This window comes from Betta splendens, chromosome 2 (genome assembly GCF_900634795.4).
Source record: "Betta splendens chromosome 2, fBetSpl5.4, whole genome shotgun sequence".
Lineage (NCBI taxonomy): Eukaryota > Metazoa > Chordata > Actinopteri > Anabantiformes > Osphronemidae > Betta > Betta splendens.
This window is the reverse complement of record NC_040882.2, coordinates 6,482,072-6,507,141: the sequence shown is the minus strand read 5'-3', so window position 1 is coordinate 6,507,141 and position 25,070 is coordinate 6,482,072. Positions and strand designations below refer to the sequence as shown.

Here is a 25,070-nt window from a genome sequence, read left to right as displayed (position 1 = left end):
CGTAAAAACATCACTCCTATTTGTCAGATGTTAGTAAACAGAGGCAAGAAAAATACAAGTAGCCTACAGTCAACAGTGTAAACAACACAACTGACTGTAAAACCCCAGCTAAAATTACATATTCAATGTAATGTGGAGCTATACTCCACTTTGGGTGCGCTGTTAGTTGACTGGCGTGGGCGTTTGTTTTGAAATCCACATGCCCTGATTTCCGGTATGCCTTCGCCTCACAGTGTGGGGTTTTGCGCATCTGGACCCGCAGCCCCGAGAAGAGGCTCCCTCCCTCACTGGCTGTCGGCGTCTCGCTCTCCACCTAACTGGAAGCCTGCACTTCTCGGCCAGGTGCGACATTGTTGGAGCGCCTCATTGGAACCGCAACCCGCCGAGAAGATGACAGAGCCCACCCCGCCGGACCCCCCCTGCGTCCCGTGCCCAGCGGCGGCACAGGAGCCCCCGGCAGCGAACGGCCAGTGCGAGCAGGCGGACCCGCAGCAGCAGCAGCCCAAGACAGAAGGTCCGGGAGAAGGTCTGAAGATGGACCAGGAGATGAAGATCACAGACAGCATGGACGATGGAGGTGGGCGGTGGGACACATGCTCAAAGTTGGGGATTCAGTGATTCCATGGAGCGTATGTTGTACAGCACGAGAAATCTGTCTAGTCTTATATGTGTTCACTTATATTTAATAACGTTCGTCCTACTCGAAGTTTAACTGAGCACAAACGAGCCTTCATTTACAGGTGAAAAAAATGAAAGAATTTATATAAGAATATATAAGAGTATATATACGATATATAAAAATGTTAATATTGTGATGGATGAATCATTTATGGAGCTCAGTAGAAGTGAGGATCAGCGTGGACATAACCCCATTTACTCTTAAGTAATATTGGACATGTGTTACTACAACATCTGTGACTAATCAGTGCTATAAGAAAGTGTGAAAACCTCAGGCCACCATTTAAACAGTGGCAGATGTTACACGTCTTAAATGGTTCATGGCAATTACAGTATAAGAGTATATTTTACTCAAGAGTGAGTAACCAGGTATTATATAAGGTAGGAATATAATTAGGCATTTACCAGTCACTGCATCATCCAATATCATTATGCTAAACTTGCACCCAAAATATGACATCATTACTAATTATATCAGAAAGTGTGCTTTGACTGTGTAGGCGAGCGTTTCATGGCTCTGCACGTTCCTTATCGGATCAATATCGTGTGGATAGTAGACAGATGTCATGTGTCACCTGTAAAGACTGGGGAGCAACCACTAGTTTAATGGCATCAGCAAAAAGAGAGGAAAGAGGTTTATTATACTTTTACTCCCATCTGTGTCAGCTGCTTAACAGAACTCAGTTCAGTAGTAAACAAGAGTTCAGTTACTTTAAGTGCCTTAAATGCCTTAAATGAATCTAAATTGGTTAAGTTGTAGTTGACTTCCACACTCCGCTGGCTCAGAGTCCTTCACGCTGCCCTGCGCTTTGTCTCTCTCAGGTCTTCTGGAGAGCAGCATGCGTCTGAAGCCTCATGAAGCTCAGAGTTACCGCAAGAAAGCGCTGTGGGTGTCCTGGGTGTCCATCGCGGTCACCATCGTCCTGGCCATCGCTGCTTTCAGTGAGTCCGTCTGTCTCTGCGTGTGCGGCGTGTGAGCTGGTGGTGACTGCTGTTAGTCCTTCAGTTGAAGGACGGGTTCGTTAATTAGCGTGCCACCCTGCTAATCGCTCTGCTGACACCCAAATAAAAAAACTAAAAAAACGAAGGCTTCTTAGATGTGATAACATCAAGCGTTCATGCTTCCTGTCACCGTTTTTACCTCAGTGACCATTTCTTTCAATTAAAACAGCAACATTTGCTCTGTCAAAGGTGTGAATTCAGCTTTGATTCCTGCTGCAGTTATTCATTTCTTTCTTTTAACAGTGGAACGTGTTGGCATCATTGAGAATCAAGGATAAGTCTCTCTGGTGTAGATTCAATGACTAAAGAAAATTATATTTATTTGATGCTGCTTATGGATTGTTTGCAAGTCTCTGAAAGAAGTGTAGGAGCAAGTGATGCTTCAAATGATCATTTTTGACACATCAGAATTTATTGGTCTTGTCTCATCATCATGACTGGAATATTCAACTATTTGTTTGTTCTCCTCTATAGCAAATACAGAACAGTGCTTGACTGATGCTCTGTTGTAATGCTGGTGTAGATGCGCATAGATGTAAAAGTTTAGTGACCAAATTAGACAGTGAGTGTGATGTCACGACCGTGTGCCTTTGCTTTATTCATTACATAGTGTGAATGATCTTTTATGCAACTAACAAGCTCTTCCTACATCTTAAAACCTACATTAACCCTGTGTTGACAGCAAATAGTGACTTGCTGAGATGGTCTATGAGACTGACTGATGTGATTTACATGTGGTTGTTGATGTAAAATGGATTGTGACCCATTAAAACAAAGGGTTGTGTTGAGTTTGCAGGTGAAGGAACACTGTTCTGGTGAACTGCAGCCTCACTAGTGCAGGTCACAAACTAAGAACAGCAGTTTTTAAGTGCACACTGGCATTTAGTTATACTTTCACACATCATTTCTGCTTCATTTAGTCGTGATGAAGTTGTCAGTCCAGTTTGACCGGACTCAGAGCAAATACAATGCAGATGTGAAGCCAGCTCACGCTGCCAAGTGCTGCTCCACGTGTTGCTTGGGTGAAAAGGTCTCAAGGAGACAGAGCCTGGTGGTTTGAATGTAAAGCGTGCCTTTCACAAGCAGGTCCCCTTTTATGAGCGTGGAGTTGAGCCCCGATGACACCAGGGAAGCAGCTGCTTACAGTGATATGACTGCACTCACACTGAGTGAGCTTCAGCACACGCACATACTGTACTTGCTTTATTTTGAAAAATCAAAGGGGACAATAACTGTCTAGTGCTCGTCTGAGGATTCTATTAAGAATTGGTAAAATAAGAGTCCAGTAGACTGTTGTGCAGAAGTTTAATGTCATTTTAAAGCCAGAGCTTTGTTGAGAGTTAAGCTGTGTTGTCAGGAACATTTCGGACGCTTCCTGTTCAGAGAAGGAAACACTGGAAAAGGAGCAGGTCTGTTTTCATTACCTGCCTAACTTCCCTCTTATCAGGTGTGTATCAAGTTACTTTGACTGCGTTTGTGTGAAAACGGTTCTTAGGGACAAGTTTATGAGGCAACATTATGTTGAGGGGCATATTTATATTCAACAACCTTAATTTGATCTGTGTGGATCTATGTTTACTGTCCACCAGCTGTTTATGTGTAAGTTATTGTAAAGAAAACGTTTAAGAGCTCAACGCTCATTCACAGTCACAGCCTGCGTGAGTTTCAGACCAGTGTGTTCCTTCCTCTGCCTGCAACTTCTTGTTTGACTTTAAAATGAATATTAATGGCAGACAATCCACTGCACCTGTTATGTGACCCATTAACCAGCTGTCATATTCACTGGGAAATGGGACAAGTCCTTTGTAAATAAGCCAAGTTGAATTTAAATGGCCCTCAGCAGCGAACCTGTTTCTGTTAAGCGCCATTATGAACTTCTAAACTTCTTAGGGACTTTGACATTCATATATTGTTAACAAAGAGACTCAGATTCATTTTTGGACAACAACTATATTCTGTGCAATAAAAAAAACATGATTAAGTCTGTTAAGTCCAGGTTAACCCTCATCAGAAGCTCCTGTCCCTGTCTGTCATCCTCAGCTCTACGTGATAACATAATATTAGCTGCTGGTAATATCTTTGGTGAAACATTAATTCAACTCGACAAATACCTACTTGAATTAAGTAAACATTTAAACGTGTGGGAACTTTCCCACGCATGTACTGTTTAGATGTGAAATGAGGGCACGTTGACACTTTACAGTAAACTTCAAAGCAAATTCTATATTCGTCAGCTGTCAAAATAACTGTTTGACCAATTCACAGAACAAATTCACTACTGAGAGAAACACAAATTTTTTTTACCATAAATAGACAAAAGGAAAAAATGAATGAATATTCTCTAATGTGAGGGGTTAAATAAATAATTGTTACTATAATAACGCCGGCAGCCATTGACTTAGTACTTGTAGATAAAACAGTGTTAAACCACAACTTTTCAGTTTTGCATTAGCAACATATCAGTGAGCTTCAGAGGTGTCGTTAGGTAAATGTTTTATCTTTAGGCAAAGGTGGTAACCTGCTTGTTCATATCAGCATATCAGTTAATGGCCTGCAGGTTCTATTCTCACAGAGTTTTTATTCATGATGGGAAAGTTCTATTGATTTACTTATACTGCTCTCAGCCAGAAAGCAAGAGCTTGAATACTTCTTTAAGCTGCAATGGGTCTTAATACGCATAAAAGCATATAAATCAATCATTGTATATTATAATAAATAATTAAAGATGGCAGTTAGTGTCATAACTGTCAAATGAAGGATTTGATTTGTGCATGAACTGCTCTGTTTGTGTAAACCTGAAGCAGATGTGCTGAGTTCATGGTCGTGCCCCAGGATTTCACCTCCAGCTCGTGTTTACTTGTCTGCACACCCCTCAGAATGAAATTAGTAGAGTAGAACTGAGTGGAATGAATAAATGAAAATGTAATTGAGCTTCTCGCCGCTGCTTTAATAACAGGGCGTATTGCCTCAACGGCACAGTGAGACAAACATCATCAGTCGTGCAAAAACAAGCCTTACGGCAAAATGTTTCACCAAAATGCACAACGCAGCTCCAGAAGCTGCCAATAAACCTGCAAAGCTCTGCCGGCGTTTCATCCTCTGTTCTCCCGCTCTCTGTCAGATGTTACAGGGAGGGGGGAGGAAGGGAGCGACAGTGTGTGTGTGTGTGTGTGTGTGTGTGTGTGTGTGTGTGTGTGTGTGTGTGTGTGTGTGTGTGTGTGTGTGTGTGTGTGTGTGCAGAAGCCTGGTGCGGTGCTGGAGCTCTGTCCCCACTGACACCCGACCAGCTTTCTTGGGAGCCAATTAGCGATCACTGGGCTCAGCTCTGACGACCACGGAGCCGCACATTCATTTACACAGTTTCCTTCGTTCCGCTCCTAATGAAGGAGCGAGGTGGAGAGGAAGAGAGGAAAAATGGGAGGAGGCAGGAGCACCAGCAGAATCTGCAGACCTGTGAGGTTATTTCTGACACAGGAGCAATCTTCATCCATTTGTACCTTTTATTTAGACACTACAAGCCAACCTCATTTAAAAAGTCCATTCACATGCACACAGAATAAGAAAGGCGCTTCTTGCTGCGTCAGCTGTGGCAGATGCGTACTGTAACTGTCTGATATGTGGTTCCTCCCTTTTTATTTACTTTCATTTGTACAGCTGTCACATTCTGTTTGCTGGGCTGTTCGTCTGTTACCACACAGAACTCATGCAAAGTGTTTGACAAGAAGGAAATCTCCACCCTTCATATTTGAAGGTGGAGGATGTCAATAATGCAGCACATCAGTGTTTTCACTTGATAAACTACATACAACGGGTTTGTAACATCTGTTCGTGTGAAAACAAAACAGGCACTGTTCTCCAAAACAAATAAGACAATGAAATATAACTAAATTCAAGGTAGATATTCAGAGAATCTCAAGGCTAAACCCCCTCGCTCCTCCCGTCCCTATCTGCAACTATGTATGTATTGGCAGATGACATGCAGGCTGTGGGAACAAACCTGCACAGTACATTTGAGGAAAATGTGTCAAATATTACTTAAACCTAATAGTTGCAGCTCTACGAAAGAGGCTTTGTCACTTTTTGTTACAATAACAACCATGTGGTTTGACTGTGGAAGTAAGAATATCTATTCATCACGTTTTAAAGTTGCTTTAGTTTCGTGTGATCATCATCTTAGTCTAATTTTGTTTTTTAATCTTAATCTTAAACTTGAATCACTCAGACATCTTGTAATCACAGTTTCTTCTCTAATGTACAATAAAAGTATATGTATATAAAGGTATTTTACAAGGTATAAGGATGTTACTCTCCACTTACTTCACCTAAGCATGTGGGTCAGTGAGCTGAAGAATAAGTTGTCATTCAGTCAGTCAATCAATCAAGAAATGGAACCTCAGAACATTTACACACATAAACCCGCAGCGCCTCCAATAGGCCGGAGGGTGAATTGTAGCAGCGAGCAGTCCCACTCATTGATATTCTAGTGTTGCTGATTTTGCAGCAGACTGCGAACACCATTCATTTTGGTTTGGGAGATGGCGGCAGAATGGATGATCGTGCCTTCTGCTCAGAGAGAGCAACTGCACGTAGATGAAGCAATAAATGCCAAAGACCAAGAAACATGAGAGTGAAGCAGACGCGAGGCAGGATCATGGGGGGTTCAGGGGAACGGGAATGAGCGACTAGGAAGGGGTTCGCACACAAGGCTGCGCTTCTGCATGCAGAGCTGGGGCGAGTTGCTGGCCCCCAGTGAGTTCTGCTAAAAATAAACCAGGCGGAGGGGAGAGGGTTCCTCCCCTCTGTCTATCTGCAGCGTTCTCCCCTTTGTCTTCTCATTGCAGGTGTTTGAATGGCTCCATGTTTGTTTTCAGCACATTATCAGGCAGATAATACGCTGATGCCTATCAGCACAGTGCATCCCGTCCTGTCTGGCAGGGTTTTAGTTTACACTCATCTCCTCTCTGGATGTTTATATGGTAATTATCCCTCACTGCAGCTAAGCAGTCGGTGCGTGCCTGGATTCCTGCATTCATTCATCCTTCACAGGACAAGGTGTTGCACCTTTGCTGAGTGTTTCGGGGGGATCTGTGTATTTTTACCTGGAGGGATCACCTCCTGCTGTGGTACCACTGCCTGTTGTCGCAGTCTTGTTTATTCTCACAGTTTCCGCTGCTTTACTTGGCATCTGTTCATTCACACTCACACCTTTTTGATCCTTCCAAGCCTGGTTCGAGTCCTCACCTCCACAGCCCCATCTTCTGGATCCCACTGGATCCACTACTGACTGCATCTATCGCTGCTTCTGGTTTGAGCCCGGCCACTCGCTAGTTATCCACCTTTTACTGTGTCACCCAAGCTGCCATTGTTATTCAGCCTTAGGAAGGTTTGCCTCTGGCTCACTCTTATACCCTCAAAACATGTGAGCCGGGATCAGACCACCTACTGCCTACAGTGGAATAAATTATATTCTGAATCAAAGCTCTTTTAACCGAGTGTTGTTAGGTGGTACCTAATACTTAAAACTATAAATAAAAATAACTTTCTGCTTGTGTTTTGTATGTGTATCAGACATTAATGCTGAATCTGGATGAATCTGGAAGAATGAATTAAATATATCCATGTGCATGAATAGAAATAGGTTGTTGGAGGTTAAAGTTTATTGTGAAATGGTTGCCTGTAAATGCTGACATCAGTCTAACTGTGTATAAATTTATATCAGTAGAGGCAGATGACCTAAGTTATGTGTGTGTTTTACTTGCAGCTGTTTCCATCATGCGTCACAGTGCTTCAGCGTTCGGCTTTGCTGTAAGTTGACTATGGAGCCGCCACATCACGAACGCTTTGACCAACGCTGCTGATGCGGTGACGAGAAAGTAACATGTCTGTGTGTCCAACCTGCAGTTCGACGCCACGCTGGACGTGTTGTCCTCTGTCATTGTACTGTGGCGGTACAGCAATGCAGCAGCCGTCCACTCAGCACATCGGGAATACATGTAAGTACAACCTCGGCAAATAAAGTATGAATGCAGATGAAGCATAAAAACTTCTGACTAAAATATTCTCCCAACACAGACATATGATGAGCATTATCCACCTAAATGAACCTGAACATAACAAATAATATTTGAATATAACAAAATATTCATTTATTTTTTCATTTTGTTATCGTTGAACCCAGCAGCAGCAGATTTAGCCTTTCTTCTGCTTGATGAAATCCATTTCAGTCTGTCCACGGCTCCCATTGTGTGAGCTTGTGCTCCGCTTTGTCCCGAGGAGGGAGTCGAACAGAAGGTCTCTTCAGCTCTGTCAGCCTCGGCCCACTGGGACCGATCACAGACCAGCGCCTCGCGTCTTATCTCTACCTGGCTCAAAATAGAGCGCGTGGAGGTTACGGAGCTCCTGGAGCTGAATAGTCGGGGCCGCCGGCAGCAGACAGGGACAAAGAAAGGAACCCAGTGGTCTCACATTCACTCTTTAAAGATGAGAGCTGTGAAAGCGCTCAGCCTGGAGCTCCAGTCTGACTAGCAGAGCTCCCGGTACCTGTGCTGCAGCTCACACGCATGCACGAGGCCCCGGGGGGGCGCCCGCTAATTGCTGCGGAGACGACAGATGAAGTCATGTCCTCCGGAGACGAGGCTGCATCGCAGATGGAAAGAGACATTACTTCAGCTGTTGAGTGAAAAAGCTGAGACGCTGCGAACAATAAAATACCACTTAGCTCATTTTATAAACTCAACGATGACGAGGCCGCGTGTGGAGTAAGAACAGCGCTGCAGCCATTAGCTGTTCTCCAAAAATACTGTAGAAGAGAATGAATGTGGTCAAACAGCGCCAACAAACATCGTTTAATACAGCTGTGGATTTCAAATTTGGGCTAATGTTGCTTTACCCAGGATTTAATATGCTACACCCCTGGGAGATGAGGCAGATGAAGAAGGCGACCTGTTAATGGGAACCTAACTAACGATCAGCCTGCGTAGCCTGGCTCCTACTTTATGAAGTACAGGACATGTTATTAAACTGCCATCCACCTTCTATGTTCAGGGTTTTTAGGGGAAAAACACTCCAGACCAGATTTCGTCATCCAAAGAGGTTTTCATTTCAAATGATGCAACCTAGACTCAACTAAACTCAGAAAACAGAGGAAGTTTAAGCATTATATAACTATGTTTACTACTACTTTCAGCAGGTTGGTAACTGGTCTGAGTAGGAGCCAAAGAAAATGTATCACCTTAAAGGTTAAAATGGATCAAAAAACCATGAGTGAGACCCCCTGTTTTTGCGCCGGTATTGATTTACTGAACCAAATAATAATTAGTGAGCTTTAGGAGGTGATTCATTCCATTCTATGGACCAGTAGGATATGGGTTGGGTTCTCTGCATTTGACCCATCCCCTTGGGATGGCAGTGGGCTGCCATGGATCGAACCGGGGCTTTCATTTCCCTGGCCGATGCACTAACCACTGAGCTCCCAGACTAATAACTTATAACAATAAAAATAGATTTCATTGATTTAATTATTTCGTCACATTCACGAGCAACGGTGTTGTGCAGTTTAACAAGAATGGGGTCTGAGGTGTTATGTAATCAAAGGGGGCAAAGTCACTATAGCAACCAATAGGCTTAAAGTCAGCAGAGTCTGAAGAGCCTGCTTTTACTTACTTCATTTACTTTGATCTTCCCTTGTTAGCAGATTAATGGATTCTGCTACTGACTACTGGATTCATCCAACACCTCATGACGTCTTCAAGTGTCTGACAGAGTGTCGTTCCATTAAAACATCCACACAAAGTCACCTTTTGACAGGAGTCTTCATTTTTTCACTTTAGTGGGTAATTGGAGAATTCAGACAAAGTTCAGTTCAAACGATGCTGAGGCAGTAATTGGCTTCTCTAAGACCAGGCTTCCTCCTTGATGCCACAAATACACAGGTACGTCTGAGGCTCTCAGACGTACCTGTGTTTTTGTTGTTGCACCGTTCGTGTGTGTGTTCATTAGAAAACAGCACCTTTCATCAGGCTAAATGAGAAAAGTACCGACCCTCAACCAGTAAATGACTATTATTCTTATTCATTCCTTCATCTGCCTGTGTTTGAGAGGAGAGGTGGCTGAATAGCGATGCCCAAGGACAATCTAGTTGCCAAGGTAACAAGCGCGAGATATCAGAGGATAACGAATTGAGAGGGGGTTGTTGCTAAATGAAAATGTGAAGCTTTTTCACAGTAAAAACACCTTCATTCATACGGGTGTTGCAGAGTTAGGAACAAAATGTTGTGTAGGCTTCGACCTCATCGCTGACTGTACGATGGCTGTGCTGAAGCACAACTTGTGCGTCGCTGAGCCTCCACCGGTCTTTTTCCTGCTTTTGCTCTCAAAAATAATTGTGGCGTCGCCTTCACATGCACACTGTGCTAGAAACAGCAAGGCAGCTGTTAGGTTGTGCGTCCCACCGAGCGCTTCCCAACGTGGTGTGGGTGTTGCCTTGGTTACTTTACCCAGTCAGAACCCAGGAAGCAAAGTGTGATTGGAGACCAGGACTCAGACATGAGCGGCTCCAGTGGGGCAGCCATGCATGACCACAGCATATGCTGCAACGCTGCTGAGTCTCCTTCTACACTTTAATTGTGATTTTGGGTTCGAGGGGAAGGTTGATGCGTTTGTCAGGTTTATACGCTGTTGTCACCCCACAGGTTCCAGCATCCTGCTTGTCGGCTGGCCAACGTTCATCCTTCTAGTTAACGTGATTAGCTTTTCTAATTAGCACCAAATACAAGCTACAGCTGAGGTTGATTAGAAGGTTTTTCATCAATATTTCAAACCAAACTAAAAATAAAGGGAAAACTAGAAAAAGTAATTTCTCGAGAAATTACGTGGGAGAGCTGATCTGCTGCCGCAACGATGACAAACGCTGATTAAGCTGCTGACGTCAAAAAAGTTGACTACGTCCAAAAGTTGACTACGGCAAAGCGATGAAAACGAGAAAACGTTGACAAAGAATAAAACGATGACAAAAGATGGCGATTAAAAAGATGACCAATGTCATACTAGGACAAGATTAAAATATGACAATGATTCAAAAGTTGACCAAGGTAAAAAATATATCACAGATTAAAAAGTTGACCAGAGTGCATTGTTGACAATCATAAGTAAGCTGACTAGCTTTTTAATTTGAAGAAAGTATTTGTAAATAATTACCTGTGTAATAGTTTAATAACTAGTAAAAATTTACCAGTCAGAAACAAAAATCTTGCCATTTAAGGTAATAAATTACATTGGTGCTTTTATTTTGAAAGGATTTAGAGGTTGTGTGTGGGCGATTACTAAACTATAAAATAGTCATTAGATAATCATAATTTATCATTCAATAGCAAGAATAGCCCTATTAAAGCAAAAGATTTAGATTTAGCCCTTTCAGAATAAAAGCACCCTAATAACTTTGAGTGGCTATTTACTGAACTCTAAAGTAGTCTCTATAACAATTGGCAAGTATTCAGAACCACAAATTTTCTAATCAATCTTGCCATTAAAGGTAATAAATTGTAATTGGTGCTTTTATTTTGAAAGGATTTAGATGAAATGTGTGGGGGTAATAGCGTAACTGTCAATTAGTCTTTAAATAATCATAATTACCCATTCAAAGGCAAAAATAGTGCAGTTAAAGCTAATAATTGGCATTGGTGCTTTTATTTTGAAAGGATTCAGAGGAAGCATGTGTGGGTAATTACTAAACTGTTAATCTATCTTTAAAAAGTCATAATTACCCATCTAAAAGCAGAAATACTGCTATTAAAGCTAATTATTTGGCTTGGTGCTTTTATTTTGAAAGGATTTAGAGGAAGTGCGTGCTTAATCACTACACAATCCAATAGTGTGGTTGACTAATCAGTAACAAGCATGGAACTGCTCTGTACACTGAGCATCAGCAGTTTGACCTGTCAGTCAAATCTGCAGCTGCGCCGTCGCCATGGAGACAAAAGGCGGGAAAATCAGGCTCATTCTGCTCTGTAAAAAGCAGAGTTTCACCCTGTATAAACAGGCTTGTTCCAGCTAAACCATAATAGTTATCACAAAGATTATTTCATTTTTCGAGTCCCAAGGCTTCAATGAGCAAATGGTGTGAATTTTATGTTTGAGGACAAACGTTTGTAGCCACAGTCGCAATTTCAAAATATGTCTCCTCCTTGTTTTTCTCCAGACGTCTGCTAAAAATTATCATTAGAGTCTATGGGAGAATTTCAGGATCTCTCTGTGCTTTGAGGTCGATAGCGACTAAAGTATAAGTCTGAGGGTATAGCCAGACACATCAAGCCAGACACAAGTATGACTACGATTTAGTGAAATAATTACGTTCATAGAGTAGAAATTGTGGCTGTAGCGACGAGTTAAAGACCGAAGTTCTGTCTTTAAAAAGCGCACCCTCGCACTCTGGCTGTGACATCACGCACTCTAAATGACCCAATACACACTAATGGAAAAGCTGAAAATTTAACAAAAACCACACCATATTTAAACGCTCACTAGTTGAAAAGTATAGAAGATACGACAACGCTGATTTACGAGGAGAAAGTTGAGCGATGATGGACGCTTTTGAAATTGAAATGACGTTTCTACGCCAAAGTATGACGATGATAGACGCTGATGAAAAGAGGGAAGTTGACAAAAAGTTTAACGATGATTCCCATAGACGACCATTATAAAAAAACGATGAAAAAAGTTGAATAACGTTAAAAGTTGAAAAGCTGAAAACATAAAAAGTAATAGCCCACATCTCCTAAAGATGACACACGTTTAGAAAGTTGAACGACGATTCTACGATGAAGCGTTAAAAAGTAGATAGCAATCAAAAAAAGGGCGGAATAAGTAGAAGAAGAAGAATAATAACTAGAAAAAGCATTTCCATAAGAAAATGCACAGTGAATGCTTCCAAGCTGAAAATATTCCTGAAGAGTTGCTGAAAGTAACTGAAACATTTAAAACAGATGAAATAGCTCAATCATGTAAAGCATAGTTGAATGTATCTAAGGAGAAATATGAATTGATTAAACAGTGCTGAATATTTGCAGAAGAAGCTGAAGTAGTTGAATTTCATATGGAGGAAACACGAAAAAGATTTGCTGAAATTAACAAACTGCTGAAAATCAATTAATAATTTGTTGAATTATAGCCAAATGTATCAAAATGGCTAAATATTGTAATTAAATAGTTTTGATTTCAAGAGCTTAATGAGTAGCTTAACGTTTTGGAAATATTTAATACGGCTTAAATTTGCTTCAGAACAAGTATTTGGATTTAAATTGATAAAAGTTAAAGCTTTGAAGGAAGTGTGTGCAGATAATTGCTAAACAGTAGAATAGTTTCATTAACTGGTTATAATTAACTAGTCAAATTCACAAATGTGATATTTAGGCTAAATAATTAGATTGGTGCTTTTATTTTGAAAGTAATTTGAGGAAGTATGTGTCCTAACTTGGTAAACTGGGAAAAGCGCTCATTAAGTTGTCCTAAATAACAAAAAAGCAGTCAAAAGCATAAATTAAAAAGGTTTAGAGCTTAGTTAGTTGCACTAAAAGTTTAGTATTCTTATTTTGAAATGACTTACAGGAAGCTTGTGTGAGTAATTGTTAAATTGTTTAATTAACTAGTAATAATAAACCAGTAATAACTGGTATAGACTTATTGCTGATTTACAATTGACCATTCAAAAGCAGAATTTATTCTATCAAAGCAAAAAAATTGGTTTAATGCTTTTATTTTAAAATGATTTAGAGATGTATGTGTTTATAGCTAAACTTTAAAATAGTCTCATTACTTGTCACAATTACCCACTCAAAAACAGAGTTTATGCTATTAAAACTAAAAATTTGGATTGGTACTTTTATTTTGAAAGGATATCGAGGACACCTGTGCAGGCAATTTCTAAACATTAAGATTGTCTTATCATCTAGTAACAATACACCAGCTGAACGCAGAAATATTGCCCTTTTTAGCTAAAGATCTGGAATGGGGCTTTTATTTTGAAAGGATTTGGAGAAACTGTGTGTGCAGTATTTTAGTCTAAATAAATAGTCATAATAAACCTGTTGGAAGCAGAAATATTGCTATCTTTAGTTAAAAATCAGGATTTGGGCTTTTATTTTGAAAGGATGTGGAGAAGCTGTGTGTGCCTAATAGCTAAACTGTAAAACAGTCACAATAACCAGTCACGATTACCCATTAAAAAGTATAAATAGTCCTATTAAAGCTAAAAATTTGGACTGGTGCTTTTATTTTAAAAGAATATGGAAAATGCCTGTGCAGGTGTTTGCTAAACAGTATATTAGTCTAAATAACTAGTCATAATACACCTGTTGAAAGCAGAACTATTGTTATCTTTAGCTAAAGATCAGGATTGGGGCTTTTATTTTGAAAGGATGTAGAGGGGCTGTACGTGCTTAATAGCTAAACTGTAAAACAGTCACACTAACCAGTCATGATTACCCATTCAAAAGCACAAATAGTGCTATTAAAGCTAAAAATCTGGATTGGTGCTTTTATTTTGAAAGGATTTAGAGGTCGTGTGTGAGTAATTACTAAACTATAAAATAGTCATTAGACAGTCATAATATGTCATTCAATAGCAAGAATTGCCCTATTAAAGGAAAAAATTTAGGTTAAGCCCTTTCAGAATAAAATCACCCTAATAAGTGTGAGTGGTTATTTGCTGAACTCTAAAGTGTCTCATTAACGACTGGTAAGTATTCAGAACCAGAAATGTTCTAATCAATCTTGCCATTAAAGGTAATAAATTGTAATTGGTGTTTTTATTTTGAAAGGATTTAGAGGAAACATGTGGGGGTAATAGCATAACTGTCAATTAGTCTTTAAATAATCATAATTAACCATTCAAAGGCAAAAATGGTGCAGTTAAAGCTAATAATTGGCATTGGTGCTTTTATTTTGAAAGGATGTAGAGGAAGCATGTGTGGGTAATTACTAAACTGTTAATCTATCTTTAAATAGTCATAATTACCCATCTAAAAGCAGAAATATTGCTATTAAAGCTAAATATTTGGCTTGGTGCTTTTATTTTGAAAGGATTTAGAGGAAGTGTGTGCTTAATTACTGCACAATCCAATAGTGTAGTTGAGTAATCAGTAATAAGCGTGGAACTGCTGTCTACACTGAGCATCAGCAGTTTGACCTGTCAGTGAAATCTGCAGCTGCGCCGTCGCCATGGAGACGAAAGGCGGGAAAATCAGGCTCACTCTGCTCTGTAAAAGCAGAGTTTCACCCTGTATAAACAGGCTTGTTTCAGCTAAACCATGATAGTTATCACAAAAAATATTTCATTTTACGAGTCCCAAGGCTTCAATGAGCAAATGGTGTGAATTTTATGTTTGAGGACAAATGTTTGTAGCTGCAGTCGCAATTTCAAAATATGTCTCCTCCTTTTTTTTCATCCAGACGTCTGCCAAAAATTATCATTAGAGTCTATGGGAGAATTTCATGATCTCTCTGCGCTTTGAGGTTGATAGCGACTAAAGTATAGGTCTGAGAGTAAAGCCAGACACATCATTAGAAAGAAGACAAATATGACTACGATTTACTGAAATAATTACATTGATAGAGTGAAAATTGTGGCTGTAGTGACGAGTTAAAGACAGAAGTTCTATCTTAAAAAAACGTCCCCTCGCACTCTGGCTGTGACATCACGCACTCTAAATAACCCAATACACACTAATGGAAAAGATGAAAATTGACCAAAAACCACCCAATATTTAAACTGCCATAAATCAGAAACTATTAAAGATATTTTAACGATTTCTGGAAGAGTAATAGTTGAATAGTTGAAGATTATTTTGTAGTTTAAATGGTGTCTGTAGCCTAAAGTATGCGGAAGTAGTTAAAGCTGAAAGTAGACAAAGCTGAAGAGAATTTGAAAAGTTGTTCCCATTCATTTCAATGGGAAAAAAAAGTTAAAAAAAGCTTAATAACTTGAAAAATATGAAACATATGAATGAGAAAAGTAATAGCACACTTCTCCTTAAAAAGCTGAACATTTTGATATTGGAATCGTTTCTGTAGCTGAAAGTATGCGGGACTAGTTAGATGCAGAAAAACGGGGGGAAGAAAAATAATAATAATAAAGCTTAGAAAAACAATACAGTGAATGCTTTGCAGCATTCACTGTGATAAAGACCGAAGATAACAATAGTGTGAGAGCTGTTCAGCTCTCCCACTAATAAAGACCGAAGATAACAATAGTGTGAGAGCTGTTCAGCTCTCCCACTAATTAAACCAGTCCGCATTTTTCTGCATCGAAAGCTTATTTAATAACAGCCAAGGGCATTATAGGGATATTTCTATTATTCATGCATTAAAATTGAAATGAAGATTTGTGTCTGTCTTTGTCTGTAAATCCAGACTCAGGCTGTGTTTGTGCGCTAACGTCGTTGTGGTTTGTCGTCCCTGCAGAGCTTGCGTCATCCTGGGCGTCATTTTCATCCTGTCGTCTTTGTGCATTCTGGGTAAGGCCATCCACGACCTGGCCGTCAGGCTGCTCCCTGAAGTGGTAAGGGTTCATTCAACACCGACACAAAACGCACACGATGCACAGACGAGACCAACACTACGTGAAACCAGATAATACTGGATTACAGTTTACAACCACATGACGTCATACAGTGCAAGACAGTGTGCAGGAAATGGCTGTGCCCTTGGAGCAGGGGTCAGAATTAGTTTCAGAGGAGATGGAGGAGCTTTGGTTGAAAGCAGCCCCCGTATGGGACAGATTAGTTTATTCCTTTACCACTGAGGGGAAAACCTGAACACATTAACGTACTGTAGGACACAGTCAAACAGGCTCATGCAGCAGGTTTGCCCATCTCACTGAAGCCAGGCTAAGTTTAATCCAGAGGTTTGCCGCATAATCTGAACAATCTGTTTGTTGTTGCTGCTTTGGTGGAATTTGTGGTTATTTCTAAAGCATCATCAGATTGTAACAAGCTCCTTGTTTGGCCGGGACTGATCTGCTCCATCTGGTTTGGCACCACTAGTCTGCCAGAGACGACGATTTTACCTTGAATATAAATGATCTGAGTTCTAATATATGAGTGTGTGTCTTAGCATTTGAGACAAACAGTCACCTGCTGGTCTGTGGTGTCCAGTTCATTTAAGGCAAAACAGGGAAAAGCTGTATTTCTGTATGTAGATTTAAAAGTGTTGCTGACTTTAATTTGATTTATTTGGGTTTTGGGTCATAAGGTTCATGCTGCATGATGCAAAAGTTGTCATGTTATGACAATATTTAATACTGGTGATTTAATAAATGTGTCAGTAATACTTTAGATTATTTAGTAAATTTTAGAGCCACTAAAACCCAAAACCTTTGTCTGTACAATGAAATAATATAGACTGAATAATCTAGGACTGTGCAGGTGTAGTCTGACTAGTTGTGACTGACAAACTGATGTATTTAAAATCACATTATATTATGATATTATATATCATATCATATCACTGAATTATTTAAGTAAAATGTCTGAAGACCCCTGTCACTCACAGTGTCTTCAGGTCTTTTATTATTAGATTTCACAGTTAATTTTGTTGACCTACGTTCACTACTGGCATTAGCCTCAGGCTAATTACCAGTATATATTACTATAGTAATATAGAGTGAAATAATTAAACCAATAATTCAGCACGGTCGATATAACACACACACATTTATTATTTCCACATAATTTCTGGTTAGCTAAAGTCCAGGAACTCGTTTTTTCTTTAGCTCACAGCTGATTTTGTGTTTTCCAGTTAACACTTTAAGTGTGTGTGTGTGTGTGTGTGTGTGTGTGTGTGTGTGTGTGTGTGTGTGTGTGTGTGTGTGTGATGTACATGAGGAGGTGTAACAGCAGCGCGGCTGCTACTGGGGGAAGAATGCCTTCAGGTGTGAAGCCTCTGCGGCGTTAACACTTCCTCAAATAGCTTTATCACTGTGTTGCTGGGCAGTAGTCGTCTCCGTAGAGACGCCGGCGAGGAGCTCAACGTAACGATGAAGAGTAAATATGGGAATTACTGACCGAAGATTACAGCTCTGGCCTTTCCTCCGTCTTTCACGTCTCATGATTTACTGGTGTAATATTTTATTATGTAATATTTATAATAAAAATTAACAGTTATTACCACGCTAGGTTTTCATGAAGCCATTAGTAGCAGGACTCTCAGAGGAAAGTTAGTGAACAACATGCTAAAAGATAAATATACAGACAGCTAAAAGCAAGTACACAGTGTGTTACATTGTTCAACACAGACATATTAAACTCAGACTTTAAATCATCTTTGCCAACAAACTGCATGTAATACTAAAATTCTTAGAAATTGGCAAATCATGTTATTAATTTGACCTTTGACCTTCTTGGTTCTCAGTTTGCTCATTTAGATGGTGTTGATGTACGCTTCAATGTATACAACATGTTCTGGTGTGAGTAAGAATATTTTTAGGGGGATAGGAATGACTGCCCTGGTAAACACACTGTATAAAATATACTCGTATATGTGATGATAAATGTCAGATTCCATCAGTGAACGGTAGCTGCTCAACCTCTTCAGCTGTGGAACAGCCATAAATCATGGTGACTTCACTAAGTCACTGAGGCTCAAAGATTCATTTGGTTTCCCAATCCTTCATTGACCTATTGGAACAAATGTGTTTTACACCTATTCTGCGTTCAGCAAAGCAAGGAGCGTACCAGACAGCGGGCGCCAAGGCATGAACGGTGAGCCCGGTGTGGGCGCGTGGAGGCACACAGACTGTGTTTCTCCGAGCCGACGTGATCTTCCTCTGGTGCATCACAGTTCTACAGCTATATATAGCCTCCATGTGCCTCCCAGCCTTCCTCAGTGTGCCGATGCTGGGTTTCCTCACCTCCCTCCTTGCTATGGACTGGTAATAGAAGCAGCTGTTTAAGTATGCAGTGGGGGCAGAGGGAGGGAGGGACAGGAGGACGCTGGGTTTCTGACATCTGACTGCTGCCGATCTGCCCGCCCTGTGAGCCCAATTAATGTCAGTTAGCATCAGAATCAAAGCCGTAGCCCTCATACAAGCGCTTCTGTGAAAGCCTTTTAACTCCCAGCAGGCTTTTTTCACATTCTAATTTCATTTGAAGAGCTGCCGCGACCTCCGAGAGTTGAGATAATCTCTCAGTCCCGAAAGGCCAAAGGAAAAGCTTCAAAAGGAACAATCGTCAACATTGACTATTTTAGACCAAAATGTAAACAAGAGAAAACTTTCTCTACATATAAATCTAAGTCTGTATGTAAACCAAGCAGGACACTACATCTTTGTGACTTTAGTTTGCTGTATTTGGGTTTGCTCCACAGGGATTTTGTTGTCAAATGTTATTCTCCATTGCATTTTTCCCATTATGTGCAAGGTCCGTTTGTCATGGGCTTTAGTGTGTGTGTGTGTGTGTGTGTGTGTGTGTGTGTGTGTGTGTGTGTGTGTGTGTGTGTGTGTGTGTGTGTGTGTGTGTGTGTGTGTGTGTGTGTGTGACAGCCCGCCCACTCTGAGCCTGGATCAGACTGTCACTGAGGGGATTTCCCATGATGGCCACAGTCTGACATGTTGCGTGTCAGGTTTTTGGAAGCACGCTGCTTTAGAATAACTAAATGAGTCCATTCTGAGTGTGGTTTGGTTTGTGTTAAATCAAGCAAAGGACAGTAATATGCAGATATATGCGCTTTAAATAACCTAATTCACATATGTTACATATATTTGGTCCTCAGCAGCTAAAATGTGAAATGATTATCCAGCAGAAACTAAAAGCAATAGATTCTGTATAACGCGTGAGTCCACCCAAGATCATAACAAGACGCTGACTTACAGTTACTGTACAGATTTAAAAAGTGGTTAGAGTTAACAATAAACTTAATTAATCCCACAGTGGGCAAGTTCAACTGTTAAACCAGCTACAATACAAGAAACAGTGAGATGTGGATCAGGTTCCACAGAAGGAGCTCATCCACAGTCTGGTGCAGTGGGTCAGAGGAATGGTCCACGATGGACGTGAGCTCCTCTCACCCACCTCCACAGAGTCCAGTGGACATTACAGGACTTCCTCACCAGCTTCGACAGTCTCTCCCGGTCTGTGCTGCCTGCTCCCCAGCAGACCACAGCGTAGTGGATGACAGAGGCCACAGAGTCATAGAATGTGCTTAACATGGGCCTGAACTCTACAAAGGACCACAGTCTCCTCATCAGGTGGAGGCGGCTGTGGCCCCTCTTATACAGGACATCAGTGTTATTAGTCCAGTCCAGTCTTGGTCTTACTGGTGTTTAAGCACGTGGTTACGCTCACACCAGTCCACGAAGTCCTTGATGACTCCATGCAGTCAGCTGTTTGTCCACTCCTGCCCCACTCAGCCTCCCTCTGTAGAGTTCTGAAGGCGCTGGAGCAGTCAAACAACACAAAGACCCTCATGTGTGCATGTCATTATGCAGTTAATCTTATGCCAAACGCATCCATGCAATTCAGACTCTGAGCTGAGGCTCCAACACTGAATTATTCACATTCATAAACAGGAGCAGCTTCATGTAGGAAACGTCGCTGTCAACAATCGTGCTGACAACAGTCCAGAGCTCCAGACGTGATCCCTGTAGGACGCCACACAAGTGATCTGAGCTGTAGCACACTTTATTTACCTACAGTAAAGCTTATTTATTTAAAGCAGAACTAAAGGAAACGTCTCGTAGCCGACGCACAACGCTTGTCTTTGTTGCTGAAAAACGTGTTTAGTGTTTTTTTATTTTGCCTTTACTTTGGCGGCTGAGTCACAGCCCTGACTCAGGCCTGTGCATGCTGAGGTTTTCTCTCCATCTCCTCTTTGATGTCTGTGAACTCACCAAAGTAGCTTTTCATGGCTCCAAGGCCGTGGTGCAATATTAATGCTGCTGCAGAGGCACTCAGCTCTGCAGTTCCTCTCCCCTCTCATCTGCACCTCCTCCTCCGCCGGCCGACACGGCTTCCAGTCAGACGACCAAAGGACAGCATTGTCAGGGTTGAACCGACAAGCTAGAAAGATAAAAGATGCTAAAACACTACACGTGCCTCTATTCATCAGATAAATAACTCTTCTTCACACTGTTGGACAGTAGAGAAATGCTTTGTGCACATATTAATATTAATGCACTGCTCACCACACTGGATGGTTCCATGTCCATGCGTGTTGTATTCATATCGCTAAATGACTGTTTTATGTGTAAACAGATGTTTCTCTGTAATTATTGCCAATAATCTGTTCATGTCTGGTGTAAAAAAGGTCCCATAAAGGTTTAAAAATATGTGAGCATCGAAGCACAAACACAGAACTTGGATCAGCTGCATCTGGTGTCCAGTAGCCCGGTGCCGCTTGTGGTGCTGGAGCTGTGTTGGTGCCGTGACGACCAGTCTGTGACTCTCACTGTGTTTGTGTCCGTTTTCAGGATGACTTCTTGTTCAGCGTGTCCATCGTCAGCGGCCTGGTGTGCATCATTCTGGCTGTGATCAAGTTCATGCTCGGCAAAGTGCTCACGAGTCGTGCACTTATAACTGACGGTAGAGTAGGATCGCACTCACAACACGCACACACACACACACACACACACACACACACACACACACACACACACACACACACACACACACACACACACACACACACACACTCAAGTGTGTTTTTACATCTACTGTAGGTGGGGACGTACTATTGACCATTGACATGAATCCTTCCCTAGCCGCTAACCCTGACCATCACAACTGAAGGCAGACGTCTAACCTTTGCTCTAATCTGAACCAAAACTCAATTCTAAACTCAGCCCTAAAATCACATCTTGACCCTCAGAAAAGCCTTCAAACTTGTGGGGATCGGACAAATGTCCTCACGTTGTCCAATGTCCTCACCTCAATAGTAAAAACTTGTTTTTTTGGTCCTCATGTCGAAGGAAAAACAAGTACACACACACACACACACACACACACACACACACACACACACACACACACACACACACACACACACACACACACACACACACACTTAACATTCGGATCAAGATGTGTGTGATTATAATACCCAGTGATGTGCATTTAGCTGCATTTGGGTGAATCTGAACAACATTTGTAGAATGTGTCAGAGGGAAGAAGCCTGAACACAAGATGGCTGCAGGTCCTCAGGGAGGCATCATAACCCCATCAACTGCAAAGATAAGACTGCATCAGGTGTTTGTCTTCCCCCTCCAGGGTTCAACTCGCTGGTGGGGGGAGTCATGGGCTTCTCGATCCTGGTCAGCGCTGAGGTGTTCAAGCACGAGCCCACGGTGTGGTACCTGGACGGGACAATAGGTGTCCTCATGGGCCTCACCATCCTCGCCTATGGAGTCAAGTAAGTCAGAGCAAAGCTGGGAGAGTCAAGTCCTTCAGATGCATTCATGGAGAAACATAGACAGATAATTATATTACGTATTAATTACATAGACAACATGCATCTACTATAAGCTGCCTCTTCTGCTGCAGGCTGCTGGTGGACATGATCCCACGAGTCCGACAAACCAGGAACTACGAACGTTTTGAATGATGGAGCGCAGAGAAAAGGACCGGGAGAAGAGTGGTGGGTGTCGGAGGGATGGCGAGGGGCCTGACTGACTGACAGGAGAGGGGCGGGGCTTAGGGAGCCCCTCCATCTCTGTACAGACAATCATTCAGCAGAGGCGCCGGCGGAGGCTTCGCCGTCTGTAAGGTCAAAGGTTTGAATGGAGGATCCAGACGGATGGTGACAGCGTCGGCTGATAAAACGTTTTACAATGGGATGTAAATATATTATCTTTATCTGTCTTTAAGTGAACTGAGCAGGCTGCTCTTTCACAGGGTTAAGGGGTTGAACGCAAACTGTTTGTACAAACAGAGATTGTACAGACTGACGTCTCCTAGAGATGCGTGGACCCTGAGAGTCCACAGCTCCATAAAAGCCACAGCAAGTTGATGTATAATACCTCAGTTACAGCTCATCGCCCTGTCAAAACACAGCAGTTTAGTTTCCCATGGTTCCTCGAGGCCTTTGCTCAGCTGTGCTATAAAATATGGCAGGTCAAACTGATTGATGCAGCCGATGTAGCAGTGGAGTTTTTATCTTTTTATGACTAGGAGAGGACACACACACACACACACACACACACACACACACACACACACACACACACACACACACACACACACACACACCCCCCCCACACACACACAGGAGTAACCTGATGTTTACAATGCACCCGCAGGGCACATCATTATGTCTGACATGCAGTCGCATCAGAGGCTCGCGGGCTGATTCTGCCTCCACTCGGCTGTAGCCGTGACGACTGACCATGAACTGGCTCAGTTGGTGAAACTGACACTGACAAACCCAAGAACTGAATCTGTGCGTTCGTAACTGGCGCCACCTGCTGACCAGCGCAGGTACCTGCAGTTTGAATCACAGCCAGAAACACGGTCCTTCATTGGCTCAACAACATTTAAAAGTAAAAAATAAATAAATATATATAAGCACTCAATTTAAACTAATCTAAATTAATGTTACAGCCGTCAGTCACTCTTATGACGTAACTGGTGCTGGTGGTTTGGGCCGGTGATGACGCGGTCGCACGCGGCTCATCCTCAACAGGTGGTTTTAATTAACGGCAGGTGCAGCGAGTCACTCCAGAACCAGTCGCACCAACAAACTGCGGGTTAAAAATAGAACCATGGAACGCGAGAACACGCCAGCTGAGCTGCCTGCGTGGAGCCGCGAGCACGCGCTCCGATGCGTTTTCTGAACGTACCTGCGGTGAATCCGTGACTTTTACCCGAGTGACTGGATGTTACGTCACTCACCGCACTGAGGCTTTGGACCGAACACAAGTCAATATTTGCCTTTTTTATAGTGGGCTCAGTGTCAACATGTTTAATTTCTTATCTAGTGTTTGTTTTGGCTTTTCAGTGACAAGTGGTGCTTCGTGCACACTGGTGAAGTAAAGGCACAGTCATACAACTAATAATGAATTGATTTAATTGATATACGCTATTTTGCTGCTGTTGGAGCAGCATTTAACTGTAATGACAGTGTTTAATCTGTGCATCTGTCACAGTGGACTCAAACAGAAACCATCAACATGTCACTTAAGACTTCAGCTGACTGCAGATCAGTGATCTGTCAACAGGGCCATAAAACTGCTTGTCACAGATTATTTAATTACCTTTAAGCCACAGGAAAATACAATGTGTTAAAGAATGAGTGTAAATCTTAAACAGTTCATCTAACGCTTTTGTTGAAACCTTTGGTTTAAAGCTGAAAATCAACACTTTAATCATATATTGATTGATTGCAGTCCACTGTTTGCGATCAGATATAAAATTGTCCTAATGGACAAAATGACTTGATTAGATTTGGACTGTGTTGCTGGCAGCAAAATTAATGTTTGATGTTAGAAGTTAGAATGAAGGACTCTGTTTCCAGGTGAATCGTCCTGATCGGTATTTGTCCGCCATGAACATAGATGTACAGTAAATCTGTTTGGAGTGTCAGTAGTTGGTCACAGGCGTCGCAGGCGGGAGCTTTTCATTGGTTTCTATGCTTTCCTCATGTCTGTGCTTGCTGTGCTGTGACACCAGTTTGTACGACATTCTATCCCTACTGTTGATTTGTGTTTAGATTAGCTTTGACACAGTTTATGGAATCATGTTGGTGCCGAACATGTGATGCAGCCACTCATTGTTCTGTAGTGAAACTGACTGTGCAGAGCTCCAACACTCAGTTAATCAGACTGTTTTAGTTGGTTTATTAATGAATAGGTCTAAACAGATAACACATGTGTCTAGTTCCAGTGAAAAGTGCAGCAGTATATTTGTAGGTAAATTATTTAAACCGGTTATTGTTAGGCCAGTTAACAGCTCTTTGTCATGCAGACTATATGTTGAAATGCTCAAACACTGAGAAATCAACTCCATCAGCTCAGTTTTGTGGGACTTCATGAATGAGACTGTGTGAAGGTGTAAACACACACCGGCTGGAACTGCTTTTCTGTGCAGGTGTAAATATCGACTCTATAACGCTGTGATGTGAAATCAAGACTTTGAACCATTTGTCACAGAAAAAAGGTTTATTTAAAAATAAAGTTATATCCATCTTATAGACTGTGAAAACAACTGATGTCGTTGCGTTTTTCACCTTTTGCTGCTTGAACTACAATTATGACCACTGTCGTGTTTAGACACGGAAAACTTCAAACAAGGCGATTGGAGCAAAGTGACACATTTGGGTGAGTGAGCTTAGGTTTTTCTCTTGTTTACAATGGAGACATTCAACGCTGAGGTTGACAAACATACAGAAACCTTTTCCCAGTTGATCTTTTC

The 25,070-nt window shown here is 41.6% G+C and overlaps 1 protein-coding gene across 1 annotated transcript; it reads left to right on the top strand.

Moving 5' to 3' along the window:
- Nucleotides 1–201: 201 nt before the first annotated feature.
- LOC114850600 (transmembrane protein 163-like) lies at nt 202–24,863 on the top strand. Its single transcript, XM_029142342.3, has 8 exons — nt 202–577; nt 1,501–1,620; nt 7,442–7,485; nt 7,582–7,673; nt 16,135–16,231; nt 21,137–21,248; nt 21,933–22,074; nt 22,206–24,863. The coding sequence occupies exons 1-8, from the start codon at nt 217–219 to the stop codon at nt 22,264–22,266; spliced, it is 1,029 nt and encodes a 342-aa protein (XP_028998175.1). The 5' UTR covers nt 202–216; the 3' UTR covers nt 22,267–24,863.
- Nucleotides 24,864–25,070: the final 207 nt, after the last annotated feature.

Bases quoted from the DNA above. Each gene is read 5' to 3' on its own strand.
- LOC114850600 (XM_029142342.3), top strand. From the start codon at position 217: ATGCCTTCGCCTCACAGTGTGGGGTTTTGCGCATCTGGACCCGCAGCC. The intron at 578-1,500 runs GTGGGCGGTGGG...TGTCTCTCTCAG, and splicing joins AGACAGCATGGACGATGGAG to GTCTTCTGGAGAGCAGCATG. The intron at 22,075-22,205 runs GTAAGTCAGAGC...CTTCTGCTGCAG, and splicing joins ATCCTCGCCTATGGAGTCAA to GCTGCTGGTGGACATGATCC.